This window comes from Erpetoichthys calabaricus, chromosome 6 (assembly GCF_900747795.2).
Source record: "Erpetoichthys calabaricus chromosome 6, fErpCal1.3, whole genome shotgun sequence".
NCBI lineage: Eukaryota > Metazoa > Chordata > Cladistia > Polypteriformes > Polypteridae > Erpetoichthys > Erpetoichthys calabaricus.
The window spans coordinates 44,791,363-44,817,920 of NC_041399.2; the positions used below are offsets into that span (position 1 = coordinate 44,791,363).

A 26,558-nucleotide genomic window follows, 5' to 3' on the forward strand; every position below is an offset into this window, starting at 1 on the left:
AAATGCTTTAAAAAAAGTCATGTTTAATTAAAACAATTGCACAGCCAAAAGGAGAATTTCAATGCTCAAAGTGTTCAACCAATCAACCAGTACAGTTGACAGTACTGCCATGGAGTCAGAAGTGATGCTAATCACAGTTTTAAAACCATCTTTGTTACTTAGAATTAGAAAAAAAAACATGATTGACGATTTTTTGTTGCATAAATGTAAATATTTCTTTATAAACCTAAGAGGATGTATAGTTTTTCTTCAATAAGACTAATTTTCCAGCTCTCCTTGACTATTATTTACCAATATTAACAAGATTTTTTAATGCAAAAGTTCCATTTTGCAATCACATATCTGCTATCCTGTAAGCAGTGTGACAATTGAACTATTTAATAATTACAGCACTTATAACAGTTACGCAGATATTTATTTATATATATATATTTTTTTTACTCACGACAATGTATACATCATAACTACAGACCACAAAACATTGCAGCGATAGTGCTGACTGCTTTGAAACCCAGGATATCATAATATGTAAAACATCAGTACTAGACACCTTACTCCGGTGTACTGCATTTGTCACAAAGGTTCAACAGCACACACAAGGAGAGGGATCAGCTCACAAAGTGCTAGCAGTGGCAGCGAGACGATTTTCAAATAACGGTTATCAAAAGTGACACTAACTACTAAGCTGCTATAACTGCGCAACTGCTGCAGTAGGCTTGCAGAAGCATTCTGATGTAATGTTAAGATTTTGCATACTCACATGCATGATTTAAAAAAAAAATGTCGTTGGTTTCAGTGAATGCGTTAATTTCTTGATGTAACATCCTGCCTTTCTATCTAGACAACTGGAAAGCTCTCTATCCATTCACAATTTATCATGAAGCCGTTGGTTGATTTTTTTGGTTTATCAATTATATAAAAATTAGCAACCAAAATTAAGTTACATATTATTCCATGTCTCTCTAAGGACTGTTGTTCTTCACATATGGACGGCAACTCAGCTAGCAGAATTTGAACAATTCTACTGCTTTCCTTCCTATAAATATACCATTTTCTTTCTTCCTTTCAGGAAAGTAAACCTTTTATATGAAGACATCTTTACAAATGTTACCCATACAATTCAGATCCATTTAATACAACATACATGCACCGTGGGAAATGTGAGATTGTTTTTTAACAAAGAAATCAACAGAAGTGGACAACCCAGCATTACTGCCAATGACCAAGCTAGAGCTATGTGGTGTTAAATAATTGATTGAAAGGTGCCAGTGAAAATGCACATTTTAATTTAAATATGAAAAAGTATTATAAAACTTCACAAGAGTTCCTGGCAGTACTAAAATTATGATGTCTGCTTGGTGAGTATGTGGCACAGAATAAGCAGCCATAGCACATACTTAAGACTGAGCACCTGAGGACATTTAAATCTGAGAAAGTAAAAGATCACTTTGGAGGATACTTGGGATTTTGTCAACAGATGAAATAAATAAAGTGTGAAACCCTTAACTAATCAGCCATACAAACAGCATGTCATGCGAACAGCGAACGTGGCGATCACTTTCGGCAGTGTAATTTGGGTGCAGGGCTTTTATAAAATGATACCAACCTTGACCAATGAACTCTCAGACTCAATAGAGTTGTCCAACTCCCATTAACCTGATTATACTGTATTGTTTACATTATTTTAGCATGCTAGCGATGTTTGATGTCAATGTCTGACAACTTACACAAGCCCTTTATGGATGGTCTTCCAAATCCTAGAACACATTGCACCACATTACTGTGGCTAACTTTATGCGGAACATCACATTTCTTTACTTCCTTCTAGTGCAAGTTTGTAGTTTTACTTTTGTTTTAGTACTCTATTCTTTTAGCAAGTTTGTTCTTATTTTATATACTAGACATTATTTCGACATTGGGTTGATGCAAATTTTGGATACACACATACGTATATTTTTCTCTCCGTTTCTTCTTTTATTTTACACAAACAGAATATTGAATTACAAGCAGTTTTATAAGAAGTTTGTATATCCCGGGAAGGAATGCTGACAATACTTAAAGAAGAAAAATAGGAGTTCCACCTAACTGCTGAAGTGTTCAGTGTACTCTCCACAGCCTTGACATTTCTTTAATTCCATGTTTAATGCTATGCAAATTATACCTGTTTTATATTACTATAAGTATGGTTATTATATATTGGTATTAACATAGATAATACTTGAAAAATCTACCAAATAATGTAGCAGTTGCTTGTGTTGGGGGGGGGGGGGGTCTCACAACAACAACATTTATTTATATAGCACATTTTCATACAAAAAGTAGCTCAAAGTGCTTTACATAATGAAGAAAAATAAAAGACAAAATAAGAAATTAAAATAAGACAACATTAGTTAACATAGAAAAGGAGTAAGGTCCGATGGCCAGGGTGGAGCGAAAAAACAAAAAAAAAAAAACACTCCACAAAGCTGGAGAAAAAAATTAAATCTGTAGGGGTTCCAGGACGAGACCGCCCAGTCCCCTCTGGGCATTCTACCTAACATAAATGAAATAGTCCTCTTTGTAGTTAGGGTTCTCACGGAGTCACTTGATGCTGATGATCATACAGACTTCTGGCTTTTAATCCATCCATCATTGTTGGAACATCATGGTGCTTTGAGTAGATGGTGGTGGTGCAAGCCATCACACCATTTACAGCTTCACCTAGGGCAGCAAAAATGCAAGAGCCAGCTCTGCATACAGTTTAGGTAATTTAAAAAATATTTGTGCAAAGGGTCATCTGTGCATTGTTCATTTTCTGAACTCACAAATTTTTCCCACTGTACAGTCACAAGGTAACAGATCCCACTTCTGGTTGTATCAGGCCCGCTTCTCAGGACGTCATGGTCAAACCCTCACAGGGGTTATTCCCAGTTGTCAGTTGCTCTAAGGCCCTCAAGTTGAAACCGAAATACCACAAGAAATCCACAGCAGACACGGGGATGAACGTAACACAACAAGGCTGAAACAGGAACTAAACTTGCATCCCCAGTGCTATGAGGCTAACACACTATATGTAAAATATATACCTGTACAGGAAATAAGTTTGGACTATAAAACGGAATGCTATCTAGTAAAAAAATATTTTATTGTCACAGATTGGGAAACTTTTATATAGTAGGAAGTATATATTCTATAAAAAGAAGTGTTTTTTAAATGTATAGATCTCTAGCTGGTTGCACCAGTAACTGTGTAACCTAAACTGTAAACGGCAGTTAAATGGCTGTTAGGTTGAGCGTTTATTATACTGTACATGTGCCAGTAAAGGTAGTGGGCTACTGAAAGCTAGCCATTTCACCTGTGTGATTACCTTAAGCCGCACCAATGTCTTGTCGAATAACCTCTTAAAAAAAGACAGTGCACACCTGCTTTAAACACAACTCTAGAATTCCGCTCATCTAAATGACTGCACACACTTTTAAAAATATTCTTCCATATATTTATTTCCAGAATCCACTTAATCAGGACTCTTCAAGAAGTACTGGGTTCAAGGCAGTAACAACTCTGGATGTGGAACCTGTCCATCACAAGGTACTTTCACACACGTGCAGCTATCATTTAAGCTAACATGAATGTTTTTGGAATGTGGGAGGAAATGTGCAGACACTACGAGAATCCAAAATACTGCACAGAGTGAACGATCAGGATGTGAGTGGGACTCGGGTGTCTTGGGCAGTCATACTGCAGCACTAACCACTGTGCTACTATGCTGCATTAATAAATATAATAAAAAAATAAGCAACAGTTGTCTTTAGGCTTGCAATATCAAACTAGAAAGCATTTACAGTATGTAGCTAATTTTGTTAAAGACTATGGCAAGCCTGACCCATGCGTTAAGAATAACTTTGGAATCAGCCTTACAAAAACATCTTGAGACGCATACAATAGCTCATGAAAACTTTGGTTAAACATATATACTGATATTTAGTACAATATATAAATTTAAGATCTATTTTTGAAATTGTCAAAACTTACACGTTTTATATTTGTCTAGATATGAGGTAATGTTTATTATACACTAAATTTACCTCTAATATTGCAAACAGTCCTGTCTACTGTACTGTCATGTCTATTCCTGTCTACAAAGTGCCTAATGACAGACAAACTAATTCAAAACCCAGCAATGTCTCCAAACACAAGTCTCACATTAGGTTTTGCCTTTTTTGTTATAATAGCTGAATTTCTGTACACACTACTTGATAGCACAGAAAACAATACAATATTAATGCTCTTTTTTATGACAAAAATACTGTCATAGGGTTTTTAAGAGTACAATGTGAAAACACCTCTCTGCTGTCAATAAAATGTCTTAAAGACTAAATTATGACAAAGAATTTAAAACCTATACTGCTCAGCTCAGCTGAACAAATAATTCTCTCATTTATAACTTCAAAAATATTGCATAGCAATATCCAATCTTTTAATATTACACCCTCTTTCTCACTTTGTGTGTGTGTGTGTGTGTGTGTACATATATATGTATATATACACAACACATAAACTTTAATACATACTGCAGTTGTGCCACTTCTATTGCAATTGAGCCCAAGTACAAAAAGATGTATTTAAAAGTGTCTGTTCTACAGACACATACATCACCAACTACTCACGTCTGATGTTGTGTGCACTACATTTTTACTAATGATGGACCTTTCATCTGTTTATCACCCTGTAGAAATATTTTAAAGAGAGAAAGAGTAAAAAGAAGAGAATCGACAAAAAAAAAATGCAAATAGCTACCAAAAACAACACAATATTATGGCTAATCACTGCCATAATATAACCATATTCAAATGGATGATGTTTCTTTTTTTCTCTCACGATTATTTAAAAAGAGGTTAGTTCAGTTTTTCAACAGAAGTATGTTCTGGTCTATTCTGTTACCATATAAAAGATGGTGGCAGAGACTGCACAAAAATAAATGAATCAAAAAGTATAAATCAATGGTAATTAACAGTAAGATTTACAAATAACTGTTTAAAACTACACACTGCTTAGGAAAAAAAGTAAAGAGTTTCAACTACAGGCTATAACTGAAGTCCCTGAGCTCTTACTTTCTTATAGTACCGGTACATATGATGTAGTGACATGAAGCATTTGACTTCAAGACGTAAAGGTATCAGTTAAACTGTCACCTCTTACTAACTGTGTGCCCCTGAGCAAGTTAATTAACCTACTTGTGCTCCAATTGTATAAAAGAAAAAAGTATGAAAACAAAATATCTGTAATGCATGTTGAACCTGTGTATCACATTAGTTAAGGACATATATCTAAGAAACAATAATTAAATTAATAAAATGCATCTTACAAAAACATTGTTACACAACTCCCTCTGTGGAGGCCCAGAGTGGCGTCACGTTTTCATTGCAACCATCTCTCAAATTATTCTTCCTGACCCTATATGCTACTTATGTCTAAAAGCTGATCTTTTTCATTTTACATGTTTTTTATCCAAAGCAACTTACAAATAATAAGAGACAAGTGAATTTGTTTGCTTGCCTCCACAGTGGCACACTGTTATGTTAAGTGTCTTCCTTGAGTCACACAGTGAGTCTATCACTGGACTAGGCCTATGACTCTCTAGAGTAGGGTTCAAGTTAGTGGAAAAGTGGCATTCTAGTCGAACACAATCAGGAACTAGTCTTTTGACATTTTGTCTACTAGATACAACTACAGATAGCTACAAATCACTGCTGTATTGTTAACTACCAGGTACAGTTGTTTTAAAAGTTCTAATTAGGATTTTTTTTTAATAGTTAGTGCTAAACCGAGTAGAAGATAAAGATTTACTCACAGGATATTAATCAAATCTGGTAGTGAACTTTTCTGTTATGCTTAAATTCTGCAGAAAGAGTTTCTGTGAGTTACATCCTTACTCCATATGCTAAAATCATTCAGCACAATGGAGCTAAATTGTTGAAGAATCCTTCAGTATAAAATGTAAATAATAATAATAATAACAATAATATGAGGCTGTAATACAGCCTAATGCATGGGTTTCAGTCTTATAAAACAATTATTCCTGAATAGATTACCCAATGAATAGAATTACCTGCTAATCCTATAGAGGTAATAAATACTTTTTAGAATGGACACAAAATGAAACAACTTGCATTATTTGTGGGATGCAAGTCAGGAAACGCAGCAGCCCTCCAGGACTTGAGTTTGACACTCCAGCTGATGTGCTGGAGCACTGCTCCTGTCAGCCACTACAGTTAAGAGTAATCAAGTCCAAATAAAGCATTATTACAGCTTCAGATACCTCGAAGATTTTGCCTGCAAAATGATTTGTTGATTACATTTTGCTAATGCATGTACAGGCTAATTTTGTGTGTGCCTGTACTGTGATTATACATTTGATTCGCTCAACAACAAACGAGAGCATTTTATACACAGACATCTCCTCTGTCATAGCTTTAACACTTGGAGCCAATGGTGATATGTCAAAGTGACAAAACAGAATTGACACTTTACTGACATTTTATAATGGCATCGCAATTTTTTGTTGCTTGAACCTAAGGCAAGTTTGTTTTGAAATTTCATGAACCTGTCACTATCACAAAAGTTTGAGTTGTTTCATACCACCCAGTTTTAATATTTTTTTTATCTCTATCTCTGCTGTAAAACGGTCATAGAGTGGGTTATTTTGAAACGCTCCCTAGCAGTTGTTAAATGGGCTATAGACAATAATATGATTCAGAAAGCTAATAAGAGGAATGAAGAAATTAAGGGAATGTTTCTTAAAAGTATACTCCTAGTGACAAAAGTGTTTGGCTCTTTATAGTCATAGTGCTTTCCACTAAATGGGTGTGCTCCATTGATGAAATTAAATTGTTCTAAGTCATGAGCATTTTTTAAATAACGCACACACAGAAGAAAAAAAATGACATGTGTGCAAAAGTTAAGCCAGTGGCACATTACACAACTTCTAGGCACAGGGGATGTCACACTTGATGACTGTGATTGCTGATCGTTACCTGAAGATGTCAGATTACACAACTAACTTTTGCAGAACATAACAAAATTACACAACTGGGTGACAACCTTTCATGGTAGTCTCACATTTCCAAAATATTGCAAATTTTTCCCTTTTTCTGACAGCCAGCAACATGCTACCTGACAAATCCAGCATTGCGCAAATGCCTTCCAGGTACAGCAATTTCACCCACAATGTCACCCCCTTTTATCATTTTTCCACTCTGCTGTGGAACGTAAAGCATGAAACATTAGACAGACCAGTCTATTCTTGTTGATGAAGTCCAAAACACATTCCTTATAGCTGCATTATTTGCATTGCACTTCCAGGTGAGTGCTTACTGGCTGTCAACTCTTGCATGCACAGAGGCCACTCCTATTACGTAAGACAAAAATCAAGTCTTAAGGCATGCCGCAGACTGGTTGGACAGATTTTCTGTCAGAAGAAAGACTGAGGGTGAATGGGTGCACACCATGACGGTTTCCAACTCAAGATCAGTTAAACAAAGTTTGCAAAATAAAAAAAAAAAACTGCCGGAAAAGTTGTTTAATGTGACACACTTAATTGACAACAAACGCTGTTTATCAAAGATGTATTAATACACTAAACTTGTTTTCTTTACTACAGACGTCAGAACAAAAAGACTGGATTCTGAACTTTACTGTACCTAGATAAAAAGTATGATCCCTCACAAGATAACAGCAATCCAGGCTAGTAAGCAAGCTTAATAAGCTGATAAAGTTGACAATACAAGCCTACAACACTGAGACTTGGCTCCAGTTCTCCATTCAGAAATTCGTTTAAACTTTGACATCCACCACTGTGTAACTTTGAGTTAAGCACTTAATATACGTTCAAAATGTAAATATATCCATATGGCGTCACACAGAATAACACATGTTTTATGATATTGCACAAAAGTAACACTTCAGTATGAAATACTGACAAAAAAACTAAAGATAAAATAAAAATATGTGCATAGTTCAACACCAAATTAGAATCACATATTTAAAGGTGAATGCATTATTTTCAGGCTGAATGGCTTGTTTTCATCAAGGCTATCTGAATGTCTAAAATAAAAATTTACATCACGTCATTAGCATGAATACGAGCATAGAACTATAGAACATTTTTATATTTGTAGTACTAACAAATTTATGTAACTTGCTCAGGGTCACAGTCTGACACTGGTGGGCACTGAACCTGAAGCCTTGCAGTTTACAGGCCAACACTTTAGCCTCTGCTACATTTTAAATATTTGCACACTGCTCTTTTTTGATGGTTAAAAAGTTAAACACTTACTGGAATCTTATGTGTGGCAGTGTACACACTCAACTTCCAGAAATGATCGACTATATTCGTCCTTTTCATTTGCTGTAGATTATTTTCAATGTCATCATTCCTAAGACACAGGGATGTACTGCAGTGCAATAGTACTTGCAAAGGCCACAACAGCCCAAACATTACTATTTTTAGTTCATGTCCCAAATCACTTAATAAAATTAGGACAAGTTTAACAGACTTATGCAAATTAATGATGCAGTGTCTTAAAAGGTCAATGAAATAAAGCACCACTTAAGACTTAGGTTCAGTGCACCTCAGAGTAAAGATCAATGCGCGAACATTAGGTTTAAATAGGTGCAATGAGAAAAGGAGTACTAGGGTTGCTCAAAATAATCATACAGAAGCTTTAAACATGATACAAATCACTTAAAATCACCTGTACTCAATGAGCTAATTAAAATCTCCTTTAGAAAAGATCACAGCAATTAGAATTTGCAGTATAAAAAACCTGCAAATGCGAGCAATTTGCAGAATAAATAAATTTAAAATGTAAAGTGAGGATTCCAAAAATGTTTAAGTGGAACAAAAATACACTTTAAAATATTCTGTTCAGGTATAACATTTATCGTATTAAGAAAAAAAAAAAAAAAAACGAGAAAAACCTCTGAATAAAAGTCAGCATAGGGATGGGGGGAATAACTAACACCATTTGAGAACCACTTTGATGTTCAGTGTAAGAGAAATCCTCAGCAGACACACTTTGTCATCAGATACCTTGTATCCCACTTAATTGAAATGTTAATAATATACTGTACCTTTTCCAAGTCAATTATAAATTGTTTCCTACATTTTACTTTACAAAATATTGTCATAAAAATGTACTCAAAAAATCAAAGCAGGAGCACAATACAATGACCGTAAATAAGTCAGAAAAATACAATTAAAAATGTAACACATTTAAAAATATATATATATTATTTTTAATCATCTTTTTGTCTTCTGTGGAATCGTTCTAAAAGTGCCCGTAGGATGTTTCCGGGTATCTTCTGGTGTCTGTTTATAAGAGCTTGCACTCCTTCTTTCACCTGAAAAATTTTAAGGTAAAAGGTTTCAGAAAAACTTGTTTCAGCTAAGGTTTTAGACATTTTTCAAAGTTAATAGCTAAGACAAGAGAAACATTTACTTTAGTATCAGAGGGTCATTTCCATTGTATGCTTGCCTATAAAGACATAATTAATCAGCTTTAATTTTACGTATTAATTATCAACTGGCCCTTAATGGTCATCAGAAAAATGACAAGAAGCTTGCCAAAACACTCATTGTATTAAGACTGTCTGTCCTGAGCTAACTTGCTCAATTATATTTATAGTCATGAATCAAGGGGAATATCATGAATTTTCTTGGCAAGAATAAATGTACCTTTTAAATGCCTAAAACAAAGAAGTAGGTATCTGTTAGAAATTAGCACTGACAAATGCACAAAAAATGAGGATGAAATAAACATGTTTACAAACAAATCCAAATACTGATAAAACACTGTACTTAGAACTCACTTAACTATCTGAATGTAACCAACTGAATCCTGTTTTTTTTTTTTTTGTAAAAATGTTATTACTGATTTATGCTTTATTCAGTGATTATTCAGTGAATCCGAACACAGGGTCACGGGGGTCTGCTGGAGCCAATCCCAGCCAACACAGGGCACAAGGCAGGAACCAATCCCGGGCAGGGTGCCAACCCACCGCAAGACACACACAAACACACCCACACACCAAGCACACACTAGGGCCAATTTAGAATCGCCAATCCACCTAACCTGCATGTCTTTGGACTGTGGGAGGAAACCGGAGCGCCCGGAGGAAACCCACGCAGACACAGGGAGAACATGCAAACTCCACGCAGGGAGGACCCGGGAAGCGAACCCAGGTCCCCAGATCTCCCAACTGCGAGGCTGCAGCACTACCCACTGCGCCACCGTGCCGCCCAAGGAAGAACATGCAAACACAAATACTGTCCAGGCCATCATGTAAACCTTGGAACTATAAAGTGCTGCACAAATAATTGTGTTTATTTTGTAAAAACAGGACAACAGCATAGGCATTTTACATATACATTCAAGTTATATTGTGGGATTATTAACTATGACTCTATGTTCTAAAATGAAAACATAATATACTCTTTATCTATTTTAAGAAGTAGACTTTATAAAAATACCCAAGAAAGAAGTCCATTTGTATAGTTACAGTAGTGTTAACACAACTCCTCGACTAACCACAGACTGAACTGTACATACTGCATATGACATTCCCAATAATCTGCAGTGTATAGCTACCTTGCAAAAGTATTCATCCCCCACTGTATTTGTCCTGTTTTGTCACATTACAATCTAGACAAATTATTTTTCAATTTGGATTTTATGTAATTGACTGAACAATATAGTCCAAATTGTTAAAGTAGAATGAAAATAAAATGACTTGAATGTGCGTGTATATATATATACACATACATACACACACACACAGAGATACACAGTACACACATACATGGCTGCAGGCATATGCTGCTCTAAAATCTCAGAGTACTTCTCTGCATTAATGCTGCCATCACACAAGTATAAATTAACTTTGCTAAGGGCACTGGCATAACCACTTACCATGACAGACCCTGGCTTTTAGACTTGTTTATGACGCCAGTCCAGATGGTCCTTTTTGTCTAGTCCGGAGCACATAGCATCATTTTGTTCCATAAAAGATCTGGAATACTGATTCATCTGACCACTATACCTATACACTGTGTGGTGGTCCATCTCAGATTCCTCAGAGCACAGAGAAATCAATGCCGCTTCTGGACAAGGGTAACATAAAGCTTTTTTTTTTTGTACAGTAAAGTTTTAAATGGCATTTGTGAAAGCAAATCACATTGTAGTGCTTGTAAAGGTTTGCCAAAGTAATCCCTTGTAATCCCTTTTGGTTATATCAGCTATTGGTGAGTGACAGTTCTTGATGTAGTGCCACCTGAGGGATTGGTGATCACCAGTGTTCTTCTTATGTCTGCACCCCTGCCCTTTAAGCACTGAAATTTCTACAGATTCATTTAATGATATTATGCAATGTACAGGGAGAAATATGCAAATTCCATCCAATCTGTCTCTGAGGAAGTTTGTTTTTAAACATTTAAATAATTTTCTCACTTATCTGTTGACAAACTGCAGATCATCTAACCATCTTTCCTCCTCAACGACTCAGCTCTTCGTGGAAACTATTTTTGTACCAAATCATGATTACAATCACCTATTGATATCATATCTTTGAAATCACATGGTTATTTGATTTTTTTTACCTCATTACTAGCCCTGTTTGCCCCCGTCCCAACTTATTTGCATTTTCCATACAGTTCCAAGTTTTTCTGATTTGGGGTTGTTATATATATATATATATATATATATATATATATGTAGGTGGCGACCTGGCCAACACCAATACCGTTAGCTCTGGCTCTCGTTCACCCTGCTAATACAAAAGCATCAAGTGTGAATACTTGCACACAGGATACACACAGGATTTGTTATTGCCAGTTTTATCCCCTTACGAGTTACTTAAGAAACAGATTTGCACAGCTTTGAAAGCACAATCAGATGCGCTCAGCCTCAGATGTGAGTTGTAACTGTTCAGCTTGTAGTTTCACACATTTGTTACAGCAGATGAACTGACGGGCGTTTAGTTGCTTTTAATACAATGTCCTACACAGTCCCAATAAAGGAATGGAAGCTTTGCGATAAGCACATCTACAGCTTTTTGTCCATGCATCCATCCATTATGTAACTGGTGGATACAGTTTTGGGTTGTGCATGAACCCACCTTGCACACCTCCACATACACATACAGGCACAGTCCTAGCAATTAAACATCGAGGCAAGTCTCATATGAAGTGGCTATTTGGCTTGTCTACATCACAGATGAAATGCAGCTGCTCCATTTATTAATACTAACATAAAATGTATTTACTATTTCAGTCCCTGAAGTGCCTCTCTTAATACAATATGTACATGTACAGTACAGCAAAACAGCACTGCTTTATTGCTGAATACGATTATGAAGACACAAAGTTTGTGTTATTTGTTTGATTTTCGAGGGCAAACTAATGTTTATGAGCATAACCCCTAAAACGTGAAGAATGTAGTAAAAGCACTTATGTCATATATTAGATGGTACATTAGTGATTGTAATATAATCTCTTAGTTATGACTGACTACAGGTAACTGTTGTAATTGTGGATTTGCACAAAGGCAAAGCAATAACAAAGTCTTATCACTCATGTCAGATGCTTTGAAAGCAGTACAGCAAAGGCTCTTTTACAAGAGTTCTGAAATATTGGAAAAATGTATCATGTAAAAAATTATTCATCCATTAAATGTTACTCTTTAGAGAGTTTTTTTTAACAAGCTAATTTTGTAAATACAAATCTTACAATAGCAAATGTTGCAAACCTAACTGAGTGACATTCTAACAAAACAGATTTTAAAAGTATTTGATACAAAAACAGCTCTTGAGGGTATGTTTAAATTTAAGTATCCCAAATTATTTTGGAATTCATTAATTCAACAGTACATATATACCAATGTTTGAATTTTTATTTTTAATATTATTGTAAGCAGTATTTTGCAGTTGCTAAAGAAAAAATATCAGAGAATACATTTAAAATGTGCACATGGTCAGATAAATCAGATTGTCCATGATGATCTCATTCTTTATAACTTGATACTGAAGCGAAATGTGTGCTGCTTGGTCCAGCCTTTTCTGGTAAAATCTTATAGCAGCTAACTCAGGCATGTTGAAGGCCAAAAAACTGTGATGACAGACCAGAGCTGTAATTATCTGACCAAAAGCTTTTGGATTAAATCATTTCTACTCCTACTCTTCATTTTAAATGTGATTAAAACTAAAATGCAATTTAGTCAGAAGACTAAGACTAAAACTAAATCAAAATGTATTGTCAAAATTAACACTGAACTGGGCATGGAGGACATTAATAAAATATATAATAAAGACACCTATTAAAACACTGAAGGAGTTGCAATGATCCACAACAGAGATGGGAGCATCTGTCCATAGGACCACTTTAAGCCATACACTTCACAGAGCAGGGCTTTAATGGAACAGTGGCCAGAAAGAAAGACATTGCTTAAAAAAAATAAGAAAACACATGTGGAGTTTGCCCAACCGTATGTGGCATGACTCCCCAGACACATGGAAGAAGGTTCTGTGGTCGGATGAGACTAAAATTGAACTTTTTGTCTTTCATGGGAAACACCTTGTGTGGAGCAAACCCAACACTTCCCTTCACCACGACAGCACTTGCCACAGTGAGGCTTGGTGGTTGCAGCAGCATGCTGTGTGGATGTTTTTCATCGGCAGGGACAGGAAAACTAGACCAGGGTTGAAAGAATGATGGATGGCACTAAATACAGGACAATTCTTGAGGAAAACCTGTTTCAGTCTGCCAGGGATCTGAGAATGAGGCAAAGGTACACCTTCCAGCAGGACAATGTCCCTAAACATAGTGCTAAAGCTACACTGGAGTGGTTTAAAAGGAAACATTTAAATGTCTTAGTATGGCCTAGTCAAAGCCCAGACCTCAATCTAATTGAGAATCTGTGGCATGAGTTGAAGACTGCTGTATGCTAACGTAACCCATCTGACTTGAAAGAGTTGGAGCAGTTTTACCCTGAGGAATGGGTGAAAATCCCAGTGGCTAGATGTGCTAAGATAATAGTGACATGCCCAAAGATACTTGCAGCTGGAATTGCAGCAAATTGTTGCTTGACAAAGTATTGACTTTGGTGATTGAATACCTATGCACACTCATGATTTCTGTTTTTTGTCTTAATTATTGTCTGTGTCACAATAAAGAAATATTTTGCAACTTCAAAGTGGTAGACATATTGTATAAATCAAATTGTACCAAGCCCCCAAAAATCCATTTTAATTCCAGGTTGTAATGTAACAAAACAGGGCAAACAGGGAATACAGTACTTTTGCAAGGCACTGTATTTAGTAGTGAGTACAATAGATCACAAGTACTGTTTTTAACACAGAAGCTATCTGTCTTGATTCAGCAATCCAGGTAATAATTAAGCAGATAAAATGAAGTATTATAGATCATTCTTTACAATACTAGTGCAGTAACAAATGACAATTTTGACTTTCTGCTCACTAAATAACTTGTATAGATTAATGTTTGAAAGTTCTTTGCACTGTGGTTTACTTTAAAGCAGGGGTGGGCAAAGTCATTCCTGGAGGGCCGCAGTGGCCGCGGGTTTTTTTTCCAACCCAGTTGCTTTATTAGAAAACAATCCTTGCCAATAATTACATTTCATGGCTTGTTAGTGCTTTAACTCTGCTATGTCAAGTCATTCTCATATCCTAGATTTTTTTTTTCCATTCTAAGGATATCATCCAAATACTTTGAAGTGTAAAACGGATGGGTAATTCTCAATCCTTCACTTTTTTTCTCTTCTCTTTCCTTCTAAGTATTTAATTAAACCAAATAGTGCACGATAAATACACACAGGTGTAAAGGGTAACAAGCAAAATGGATAACTGCTGGTTTCTTTTGTCATTTGCATCTTCGTGGTGGAGGGGTTTGCGTGTCCCAATGATCCTAGGAGCTCTGTTGTCCGGGGCTTTTATGGGTGAGGGATGAGACAAAGAGCAGTTAAACAAACCTCCTATAAAGAAAAACAATTTTGGACGGCGTTTTCCCTTGCCCGGACGCGGGTCACCGGGGCCCCACTCTGGAGCCAGGCCTGGAGGTGGGGCTCGATGGCAAGCGCCTGGTGGCCGGGCCTGCACCCATGGGGCTCGGCCGGGCACAGCCCGAAGAGGCAACGTGGGTCCCCCTTCCCATGGGCTCACCACCTATGGGAGAGGCCAAGGAGGTCGGGTGCAGTGTGAGTTGGGTGGTGGCCGAAGGCGGGGACCTTGGCGGTCCGATCCTCGGCTACAGAAGCTGGCTCTTGGGACGTGGAATGTCACCTCTCTGAAGGGGAAGGAGCCTGAGCTAGTGCGCGAAGTTGAGAGGTTCCGGCTAGATATAGTCGGACTCACCTTGACGCACAGCTTGGACTCTGGAACCAATCTCCTTGAGAGGGGCTGGACTCTGTACCACTCTGGAGTTGCCCCCGGTGAGAGGCGCCGAGCAGGTGTGGGTATACTTATTGCCCCCCAACTTGGAGCCTGTACATTGGGGTTTACCCCGGTGGACGAGAGGGTAGCCTCCCTTTGCCTTCGGGTGGGGGGACGGGTCCTAACTGTTGTTTGTGCGTATGCACCGAACAGCAGTTCGGAGTACCCACCCTTTTTGGAGTCCCTGGAGGATGTGCTAGAGGGCATACCTTCTGGGGACTCCCTCGTTCTGCTGGGAGACTTCAATGCTCACGTGGGCAATGACAGTGAGACCTGGAAGGGCGTGATTGGGAGGAATGGCCCCCCCGATCTGAACCCGAGCGGTGTTTTGTTATTGGACTTCTGTGCTCGTCATGGATTGTCCATAACGAACACCATGTTCAAGCATAGGGGTGTTCATATGTGCACTTGGCACCAGGACACCCTAGGCCTCAGTTTGATGATCGACTTTGTGGTCGTGTCGTCAGACTTGCGGCCACATGTCTTGGACACTCGGGTGAAGAGAGGGGCGGAGCTGTCAACTGATCACCACCTGGTGGTGAGTTGGCTTCGATGGTGGGGGAGGATGCCGGTCAGGCGTGGTAGGCCCAAACGTGTTGTGAGGGTCTGCTGGGAACGTCTGGCAGAGCCCCCTGTCAGAAGTAGCTTCAACTCCCACCTCCGGCAGAACTTCAACCACATCCCAAGGGAGGAGGGGGACATTGAGTCTGAATGGGCCATGTTCCGTGCCTCTATTGTTGAGGCAGCTGACCGGAGCTGTGGCTGTAAGGTGGTCGGTGCCTGTCGTGGCGGCAATCCCCGAACCCGTTGGTGGACACCGGCGGTGAAGGATGCCGTCAAGCTGAAGAAGGAGTCCTACAGGACCCTTTTGTCCTGTGGGACCCTGGAGGCAGCTGATAGGTACCGGCAGGCCAAGCGGAATGCGGCTTTGGTGGTTGCTGAGGCAAAAACTCGGGTGTGGGAGGAGTTTGGGGAGGCCATGGAGAACGACTTTCGGACGGCTTCGAGGAGATTCTGGTCCACCATCCGGCGTCTCAGGAAGGGGAAGCAGTGCAGTGTCAACACTGTATATGGTGGGGATGGTGTGCTGCTGACCTCGACTCGGGACGTTGTGGGTCGGTGGGGGGAGTACTTCGAAGACCTCCTCAATCCCATTAACATGCCTTCCAATGAGGAAGCAGAGCATGGGGACTCAGAGGTGGGCTCCCCCATCTCTGGGACTGAGGTCACCGAGGTGGTCAAAAAACTCCTTGGTGGCAGGGCCCCGGGGGTGGATGAGATACGCCCGGAGTTCCTCAAGGCTCTGGATGTTGTAGGAGTGTCTTGGCTGACACGCCTCTGCAACATCGCATGGACAACAGGGACAGTGCCTCTGGATTGGCAGACCGGGGTGGTGGTCCCCCTCTTTAAGAAGGGGGACCGGAGGGTGTGTTCCAACTACAGAGGGATCACACTCCTCAGCCTCCCTGGAAAAGTCTATTCGGGGGTTCTGGAGAGGAGGGTCCGTCGGATAGTCGAGCCTCGGATTCAGGAGGAACAGTGTGGTTTTTGTCCTGGTCGTGGAACAGTGGACCAGCTCTATACCCTTAGCAGGGTCCTGGAGGGTGCATGGGAGTTTGCCCAACCAGTCTACATGTGTTTTGTGGACTTGGAAAAGGCATTCGACCGTGTCCCTCGGGGAATCCTGTGGGGGGTACTCCGAGAGTATGGGGTACCGGCCCCCCTGATAAGGGCTGTTCGGTCCCTGTACGATCGTTGCCAGAGCCTGGTCCGCATTGCCGTCAGTAAGTCGAACCCGTTTCCAGTGAGAGTTGGACTCCGCCATGGCTGCCCTTTGTCACCGATTCTTTTCATAACTTTTATGGACAGAATTTCTAGGCGCAGCCAGGGCGTTGAGGGGGTCCGGTTTGGTGGGCTCAGGATTGGGTCACTGCTTTTTGCAGATGATGTTGTCCTGTTTGCTTCATCAGGCCGTGATCTTCAGCTCTCTCTGGATCGGTTCGCAGCCGAGTGTGAAGCGGCTGGGATGAGAATCAGCACCTCCAAATCCGAGACCATGGTCCTTAGCTGGAAAAGGGTGGAGTGCCCTCTCAGGGTTGGTAGCGAGATCCTGCCCCAAGTGGAGGAGTTCAAGTATCTCGGGGTCTTGTTCACGAGTGAGGGAAGAATGGAGCGCGAGATCGACAGGCGGATCGGTGCGGCATCCGCAGTAATGCGGGCTCTGCATTGGTCTGTCGTGGTGAAAAAGGAGCTGAGCCGCAAGGCAAAGCTCTCAATTTACCAGTCGATCTATGTTCCTACCCTCACCTATGGTCATGAGCTATGGGTAGTGACCGAAAGAACGAGATCGCGAATACAAGTGGCTGAAATGAGTTTCCTCCGCAGGGTGTCTGGGCTTTCCCTTAAAGATAGGGTGAGAAGCTCAGTCATCCGGGAGGGGCTCAGAGTAGAGCTGCTGCTCCTCCGCATCGAGAGGAGTCAGATGAGGTGGCTCGGGCATCTGATCAGGATGCCTCCTGGACGCCTCCCTGGTGAGGTGTTCCGGGCACGTCCATCCTCCCGAGGAAGACCCAGGACACGCTGGAGGGACTATGTCTCTCGACTGGCCTGGGAACGCCTTGGGATTCTCCCGGAAGAGCTAGAAGAAGTGGCCGGGGAGAGGGAAGTCTGCGCATCTCTGCTCAAGCTGCTGCCCCCGCGACCCGACCTCGGATAAGCGGGAGACAATGGATGGATGGATGGATGGAATGCAGCTGTTTAAGACTTAAATAAGCAATAAGGGTTCAAAATCTTAACGAGGGAGACAACTAAAATGAAGCAGAAGTGTTACTTGAGCAATAAATGCTTCTTATTAAGCAATTGGGTTGGAACAAAAACCTGCAGCCACTGCGGCCCTCCAGGAATGACTTTGCCCACCCCTGCTTTAAAGTATAATAGTATTCATACCTTCTGCATAGTCATAATCAATTCTGATGTCAGAGTAACACAGCCTTTCATTCACGATAGGTTAAAGATAAACAATCTGTTTACATCTTGCCTGAAGAAGGGGCCTGAGTTGCCTCGAAAGCTTGCATATTGTAATCTTTTTAGTTAGCTAATAAAAGGTGTCATTTTGCTTGACTTTTCTCTACATTCATAATGGCCAACACGGTACAACACCCTAGTACTACAGATAAACAACAATACATTACCAGGGTCGGGGAGTGGGGGAGGAAGTGAGGGTTTTTGGCAGCCGGGTAAAAAGCAGGAGAGAAGGCTTATTCTGCGATAACAATTATTCTGCAATCTATTGGTGTTTGTGCTCGTTTAACAGTCATGTTAAGGTTTTTATTTTTCTATACTGGTAGATTTTAGAGATTTTAGCTATCCAAACATCATTTTAGTGTACTGTTTTCTATTAATTTGTTTATCACTTTTGTAAAGGATGTTTAACCATCAATGTATCAATTTTGTAACTGGATTAATAACACTCATTGGAGCAGTAAATGGTTAAAAAGCTCAAAATCCACTCTCTGTGGAAAACACCAATCCTGAACAGGTCACACACAGATACACAAACCCACTTAGAAAGGAGCAATTTAGCCATGCTAACTGAATACAACCTGATGGAGCTTAATCAGTTTTGCAAAGAAGAATATGAAAAAACCACAGTGTCCAAATATGGAAAGCTGCTAGAAACAGATCAGTGGGAACATACTCAAGGCTGTCAAAGGTACATCTACTAAATACTGACTTAAAGGGCATTAATACTTACTGTGTTCAATTATTTTATGTTCTATATTTGTAATTAGTTTAGACCACTTTGCCTTTAAAGAGTCTTTTTGTGTTAATGATTGCCAAAAAGACAAACTAAATCCACCATGTTTCCATAAAATGTGAAAACCTTTGAGGGTAATACAGAGATCTGGGAACAATCATTGATAACGAACTTAACTTTGATCTTAATACAGTAAAAATCTGTAAAAATGGGCAGTCACAACTTTTCTTTCTTAGAAAACTGAACTGTTTTAAAATGGAAAAAATATAATGACACTTTTTATAAGTCCTTTATTGAATCCATTGTTAAATTTGCTTTTATCTGTTGGTTTGCAACCTCAGCAATAAGAACATAAATCATTTTAACTACATTATAAAATTTAGCAGTAAAATTATTGTTTCACAGCAGACCTCTAGCACTGAAATGTGTTGCAAACAGGTTAGAAAGAAAGCCAACTCAATCCTGTCAGACAGTAGCCATTCTCTAAATTCCAGCTGTTGCCATCAGGCTGCAGATTTAGCTTTCCAATGGAAAAGAGCAACAGGCTTAAGAACTCTTTTATTCCTACAGCTATAAGCATTTTAAATTCTGTTAATTGTAGGGATGTAGCTAAATATTAAATTGTGTACTGTTGAAAGTAATTATTCTTCTTTGTATTGATCTTGAGTGTGCATTTATGCAGTAACATTGGTTGTTAAATATTGTGTCTTTGTTTACCTACTGGATCTATGTAACAATGTCTTCTGTTTTTTTACTTTCCTGCTGCAAACAAATTTCCCTCTGGGAAATATAGTTAGTATAGTTAGAAAATACAATACTAGGTTTCACTTAGTAACTCTCAGCTGCATCTGTAAATCAGACCTAATGATGTTTAACCTATTGCGCCTATATTGAATTTGATTACTCTTTTTTTTAATGAAAAAACAATTCTGTTAATTGGTGGAAACACTGTTGAAAGTAACAAGATATTGTAACATTTGAAAAGGAAAGCTTGACAGCTATTGAAAGCAAGCTGGAAGAGATTCTGTGACAGCTTAGCTATTAGCTAACAAATACAGTTGACAGACTGAATGGTTGTCTCTAACACCTTAAACTTCTCATGTTATTTTACAATGCTGGTGGCTGAATATTGTCATTATAGATTTAGCATGGAACTGAGGAATTATCTTTTACTTAATCTATACCTTAGCACTGATATTATTGCCTTTTAACCACTGTATAGGGTTCGCTTCCCGGGTCCTCCCTGCGTGGAGTTTGCATGTTCTCCCCGTGTCTGCGTGGGTTTCCTCTGGGCACTCCGGTTTCCTCCCTCAGTCCAAAGACATGCAGGTTAGTTGGATTGGCGATTCTGAATTGGCCCTAGTGTGTGCTTGGTGTGTGGGTGTGTTTGTGTGTGTCCTGCGGTGGGTTGGCACCCTGCCCGGGATTGGTTCCTGCCTTGTGCCCTGTGTTGGCTGGGATTGGCTCCAGCAGACCTCCGTGACCCTGTGTTCGGATTCAGCGGGTTGGAAAATGGATGGATGGAACCACTGTATACTTTTCTACTACTCGTGTCTATATGGGCCCTTCACACTTCATTCATCTGGTTTAAACAACTTCTTTTTGTATAGTGATACATTCTCTAATACTTGATTGCTAATACAAACACTATCTAAATATTTTGGTGCCTCTGGTCAGGGGTTATTTCAGGTTGTTTTGTGTAATGTTCCTGAAATTTGAACAATGCAATCAAGGTTATAGATCTCCCTTTTTGCAGTCCATTTTTAAAAGACAAATGACAGCATGAAAGGTACAACCTTTCCACATATGGACTATAGCACCTTGAGTCAGTTGAATAAAATGGAAGATTGCATCGTTAAATATTCTGAATCATTTGTTCAGATTAAAATCAACATAAACTTTGTATAAGGAGACCTACTGAGCAAATATGGTCTATTTTGTAAGAAAATAATTAACTTTATAAATCACATTTCAGAGCACCCATTCATTTGATTAATTTGCTCTTCAACATACAACACTTCTGCATCAGTATAATAAGGCTGACCAAAAAATATTAAGACTGATGAATGAATGCAAAAAATTGCTGGGAACAAAAAGCCTGCCTCACTGAATCAATTTAAGAGAGTGTGATTACATCAACAAAACAATCACTGTAATATAATAGAGATTGTTGTCTACATTCAAGTGATTGATTAGCAGTTTAATTACCATTTCAAGACAGGTAACTCAAATATCATGTATTACCTTAATGAATGTTAATATGGTGAAATGGTTCTAGCATCAGGTGATACAAAAGAAATATCTGCAGTGTGCAGGTTTTATCATAAATGCTTACAGCTCAAATGGGTTGCTATGAATCACCCTGAAAACAAAGGCTTTGTATAAAGGGGCAGAGCCACAGATGCTCTAAACTGGAGAGAGAAGCAAGTAGACAATGATGACCCATGTTCTTGTGCTACTGAAGGAGGTAGGGTATACCATGTACATGCACCGGATACCCTGGAAGAACTACCTGCTGGAGCAATCAAATAGGGAGAGAATTACAACCTAGAAGGAAACAACTCAGTAGGTGCTAATGATGACTGATCTTTTTTTATGAAAAGTAAACAAAGTCAAGGATATTGGAATAAGGTTAAAAAAAGCTTCAAGGTAAATTGGGGGCCTCACATACAGTGGGGGAAATAAGTATTTGATCCCCTGCTGAATTTGTAAGTTTTCACTTACAAAGAAATTAACTGCCTTTAATTTTTATGGTAGATTCATTTTAATGGAGAGAGATGGAATATCAACCTAAATTCCAAAAAAAAACCACATTACATAGAAGTTATAAATTGATTTGCATATCATTGAGAGAAATAAGTATTTGATCCCTTACAACCCAGCCACAATTCTGGCTCCCACAGATTGGCTGTGTACCCATGTGGCAGAAAGAGTACAATCAATCACTCAATTAAAGATACTCCTGATCTCAACTTGTTATGTGTATGAAGCACACCTGTCCACAGAATCAATTTCTTCCATTCCAACCTCTCCGCCACTATGGGCAAGACCAAAGAGCAGTTAAAAGACGTCAGGGACAAAATTGTAGACCTGCACAAGGCTGGAATGGACTAAAAGACCATCAGCAAGAAGCTTGGTGAGAAGGTGACAACTGTTGGTGCAATTATTCAGAAATGGAAGAAATATAAAATGTTCACTGGTAAACTTGAGACGGGCCTGTACATGTGCCTTCTTGAGCAGGAGGACCATGAGGGTGCTGCAAGGTTTCAGTCCATTATGGCGTAGTGTGTTACCAATGGTGTTCTTGGTGACTGTGTCCCAGCTGCCTTCAGATCACTAACAAGCTCCTCCTGTGTAGTTTTGGGCTGATCCCTCACCTTTCTCATGATGATCCTCACCCCATGAGGCAAGATCTTGCATGGAGCTCCAGACCGAGGACGATTGATGATCATTTTCTATTTCTTCTATTTCTGCATATCGCACCAACAGTTGTCACCTTCTCACCAAGATTCTTGCTGATGATCTTGTAAACCATTCCAGCCTTGTGCAGGTCTACAATCTTGTCCCTGATGTCCTTTGACAGCTCTTTTGCCTTGCCCATCACGGTGGAGAGGTTGGAATGAAATAAATTAATTCTGTGGACAGGTGTGCTTTATATACATAACGAGTGGAGATCAGGAGTATCTGTAATTGTTTGATTGTAATTTGTGTGCAACATGGGTACCCAGCCAATCCATGAAACCCAGAATTGTGGCTGGGTTGTATAGGATCAAATACTTATTTCCCTCAATGACATGCAAATCAATTTATAAATTCTATGTAATGTGTTTTTTGTGAATTTTTGGTTGATGTTCTATCTCTCTCCATTAAAATGAAAGTACCATAAAAATTAGAGACTGTTCACTTCTCTTACAACTTCATTTCTGTTAAGCACCTTGAGCATGGGAAAGGCACTATATAAATAAAATGTATTACTATTATTATTTTATTACTTCTTTGTAAGTGAGCAAACTTACAAATTCAGCAGGGGATTAAATACTTATACTTATACATGCAAAAGTATGTGAACCTCTAGGATAAGCAGTTAGTTTGAACATGAAATTAGAGTCCGGTGTTTTCAATCAATGGGATGACAATCAGGTGTGAGTGGGCACCCTGTGTTATTTAAAGAACAGGGATCTATCAAAGTCTGCTCTTCACAACACATGTTTGTGGAAGTGTTCACATACTTTTGCCCCTCACAAATATGTAATATTCGATCATTTTCCTTAATAAATAAATGACCAAGTATAATATTTCTGTCTCATTTATTTAACTGGATTCTCTTTATCTACTTTTAGGACTTGAGTGAAAATCTGATGATGTTTTAGGTCATATTTATGCAGAAATATAGAAAATTCTAAAGGGTTCACAAACATTCAAGCACAACTGTATATATTATATATATATATGTCGCGTACTCTTTGCATTATTTGACAGTAAACTATTTTGACCATTCTATGATCTGCTTCTCGCAACTGAAAGAGGGCACGTGGCGGATGTTAGCCGACTTGCTGACCAACCACAAGCATTACCTGGTAGGTAACCACCCAAACAATCAGATTGTGATTCAGACTACGAATGCCGTGAATATATATATATATATATATATATATATATATATATATATATATATATGGTTGAAATAGTTTACTGTCAAATAAATGCAAAGAGTACGCGACACGTGTTTCGCCCTCATTCTGGGATATATATACATATACATACAGTATATACATACATACATATGCTTTTTTATGTAACAGTCTATAACTTATAAGATATAGTGCCAGATGAAACAATGGACATCTATGAGGCCCTTTTCCATGTTCATTCTTTATGAGTACTAAAAGGCTATCTTCCCTGGTTTAAGAACAATATTGACTTTACTTAATAGAAGGTATTGAGCTTGATTAACCAAAATTGAAATGGTACACTTTTATCCCCATAAACAAAATAATAAACCTAACATTATACGTTTTTTGAAAATTTTGTCATTCAGCCTAATAACAGGAAAATTTTTTGGCTTTTTGTGAAAAATAAATTAGAAAATGAGTAAATAAAAGTCTTACCTTTTCGGCTAACTCAGTTGCAGTTAGGTTAGGGTCATATGGAATAGGATCACCCAAATAAGTACGGAATTTAACTGGAAACCCTCCATATACAGGTACAATCGGTAATCGAAATTTTTCATACAGCCATCGAAAGAATTCTAATAAAGGTAAAAACAAAACAAACAAACATAAATATATTGTATAAATACAGTATTCTAATGATAACAACAGTTAAGAATATTAAGTTCTGGTTTATTCAGAGTCCTAAAGTAGCTTAAAAAAAGAATATGAAGAAAGCTTGCACTGTTTCAGCTTTAAGAATGCTTTGATATACGTATATATACAGTACTAGCAAAATACCCGCGCTTCGCAGCGGAGAAGTAGTGTGTTAAAGAGGTTATGAAAAAAAAAGGAAACATTTTAAAAATAACGTAACATGATTGTCAATGTAATTGTGTTGTCATTGTTATGAGTGTTGCTGTGTTTTATATATATAAAATACACACACACACATATAAACATATACAGTGGTGTGAAAAACTATTTGCCCCCTTCCTGATTTCTTATTCTTTTGCATGTTTGTCACACAAAATGTTTCTGATCATCAAACACATTTAACCATTAGTCAAATATAACACAAGTAAACACAAAATGCAGTTTTTAAATGATGGTTTTTATTATTTAGGGAGAAAAAAAATCCAAACCTACATGGCCCTGTGTGAAAAAGTAATTGCCCCCTTGTTAAAAAATAACCTAACTGTGGTGTATCACACCGGAGTTCAATTTCCGTAGCCACCCCCAGGCCAGATTACTGCCACACCTGTTTCAATCAAGAAATCACTTAAATAGGAGCTGCCTGACACAGAGAAGTAGACCAAAAGCACCTCAAAAGCTAGACATCATGCCAAGATCCAAAGAAATTCAGGAACAAATGAGAACAGAAGTAACTGAGATCTATCAGTCTGGTAAAGGTTATAAAGCCATTTCTAAAGCTTTGGGACTCCAGCGAACCACAGTGAGAGCCATTATCCACAAATGGCAAAAACATGGAACAGTGGTGAACCTTCCCAGGAGTGGCCGGCCGACCAAAATTACCCCAAGAGCGCAGAGACGACTCATCCGAGAGGTCACAAAAGACCCCAGGACAACGTCTAAAGAACTGCAGGCCTCACTTGCCTCAATTAAGGTCAGTGTTCACGACTCCACCATAAGAAAGAGACTGGGCAAAAACGGCCTGCATGGCAGATTTACAAGACGCAAACCACTGTTAAGCAAAAAGAACATTAGGGCTCGTCTCAATTTTGCTAAGAAACATCTCAATGATTGCCAAGACTTTTGGGAAAATACCTTGTGGACTGATGAGACAAAAGTTGAACTTTTTGGAAGGCAAATGTCCCCTTACATCTGGCGTAAAAGGAACACAGCATTTCAGAAAAAGAACATCATACCAACAGTAAAATATGGTGGTGGTAGTGTGATGGTCTGGGGTTGTTTTGCTGCTTCAGGACCTGGAAGGCTTGCTGTGATAGATGGAACCATGAATTCTACTGTCTACCAAAAAATCCTGAAGGAGAATGTCCGGCCATCTGTTCGTCAACTCAAGCTGAAGCGATCTTGGGTGCTGCAACAGGACAATGACCCAAAACACACCAGCAAATCCACCTCTGAATGGCTGAAGAAAAACAAAATGAAGACTTTGGAGTGGCCTAGTCAAAGTCCTGACCTGAATCCAATTGAGATGCTATGGCATGACCTTAAAAAGGTGGTTCATGCTAGAAAACCCTCAAATAAAGCTGAATTACAACAATTTTGCAAAGATGAGTGGGCCAAAATTCCTCCAGAGCACTGTAATAGACTCATTGCAAGTTATCGCAAACGCTTGATTGCAGTTATTGCTGCTAAGGGTGGCCCAACCAGTTATTAGGTTCAGGGGGCAATTACTTTTTCACACAGGGCCATGTAGGTTTGGATTTTTTTTTCTCCCTAAATAATAAAAACCACCATTTACAAACTGCATTTTGTGTTTACTTGTGTTATATTTGACTAATGGTTAAATGTGTTTGATGATCAGAAACATTTTGTGTGACAAACATGCAAAAGAATAAGAAATCAGGAAGGGGGCAAATAGTTTTTCACACCACTGTATATACATATACATATACACATATATATACATATCTACATATATATATATATATATATATATATATATATATATATATATATATATA

The 26,558-nt window shown here is 38.8% G+C and overlaps 1 protein-coding gene across 1 annotated transcript in view; it reads right to left on the reverse strand.

Moving 5' to 3' along the window:
- Positions 1 to 9: 9 nt before the first annotated feature.
- tmem68 (transmembrane protein 68) overlaps positions 10 to 26,558 on the reverse strand; it is a 122,330-nt gene continuing 95,781 nt past the window's right edge. Inside the window, exons 7-8 of the mRNA XM_028803539.2 lie at positions 24,346 to 24,485; positions 10 to 9,381 (exon numbers count right to left, since the gene is read on the reverse strand). Coding sequence (XP_028659372.1) covers positions 9,277 to 9,381; positions 24,346 to 24,485 — 245 coding nt within the window. The 3' untranslated portion in view covers positions 10 to 9,276. The remainder of the gene's footprint in view (positions 9,382 to 24,345; positions 24,486 to 26,558) is intronic.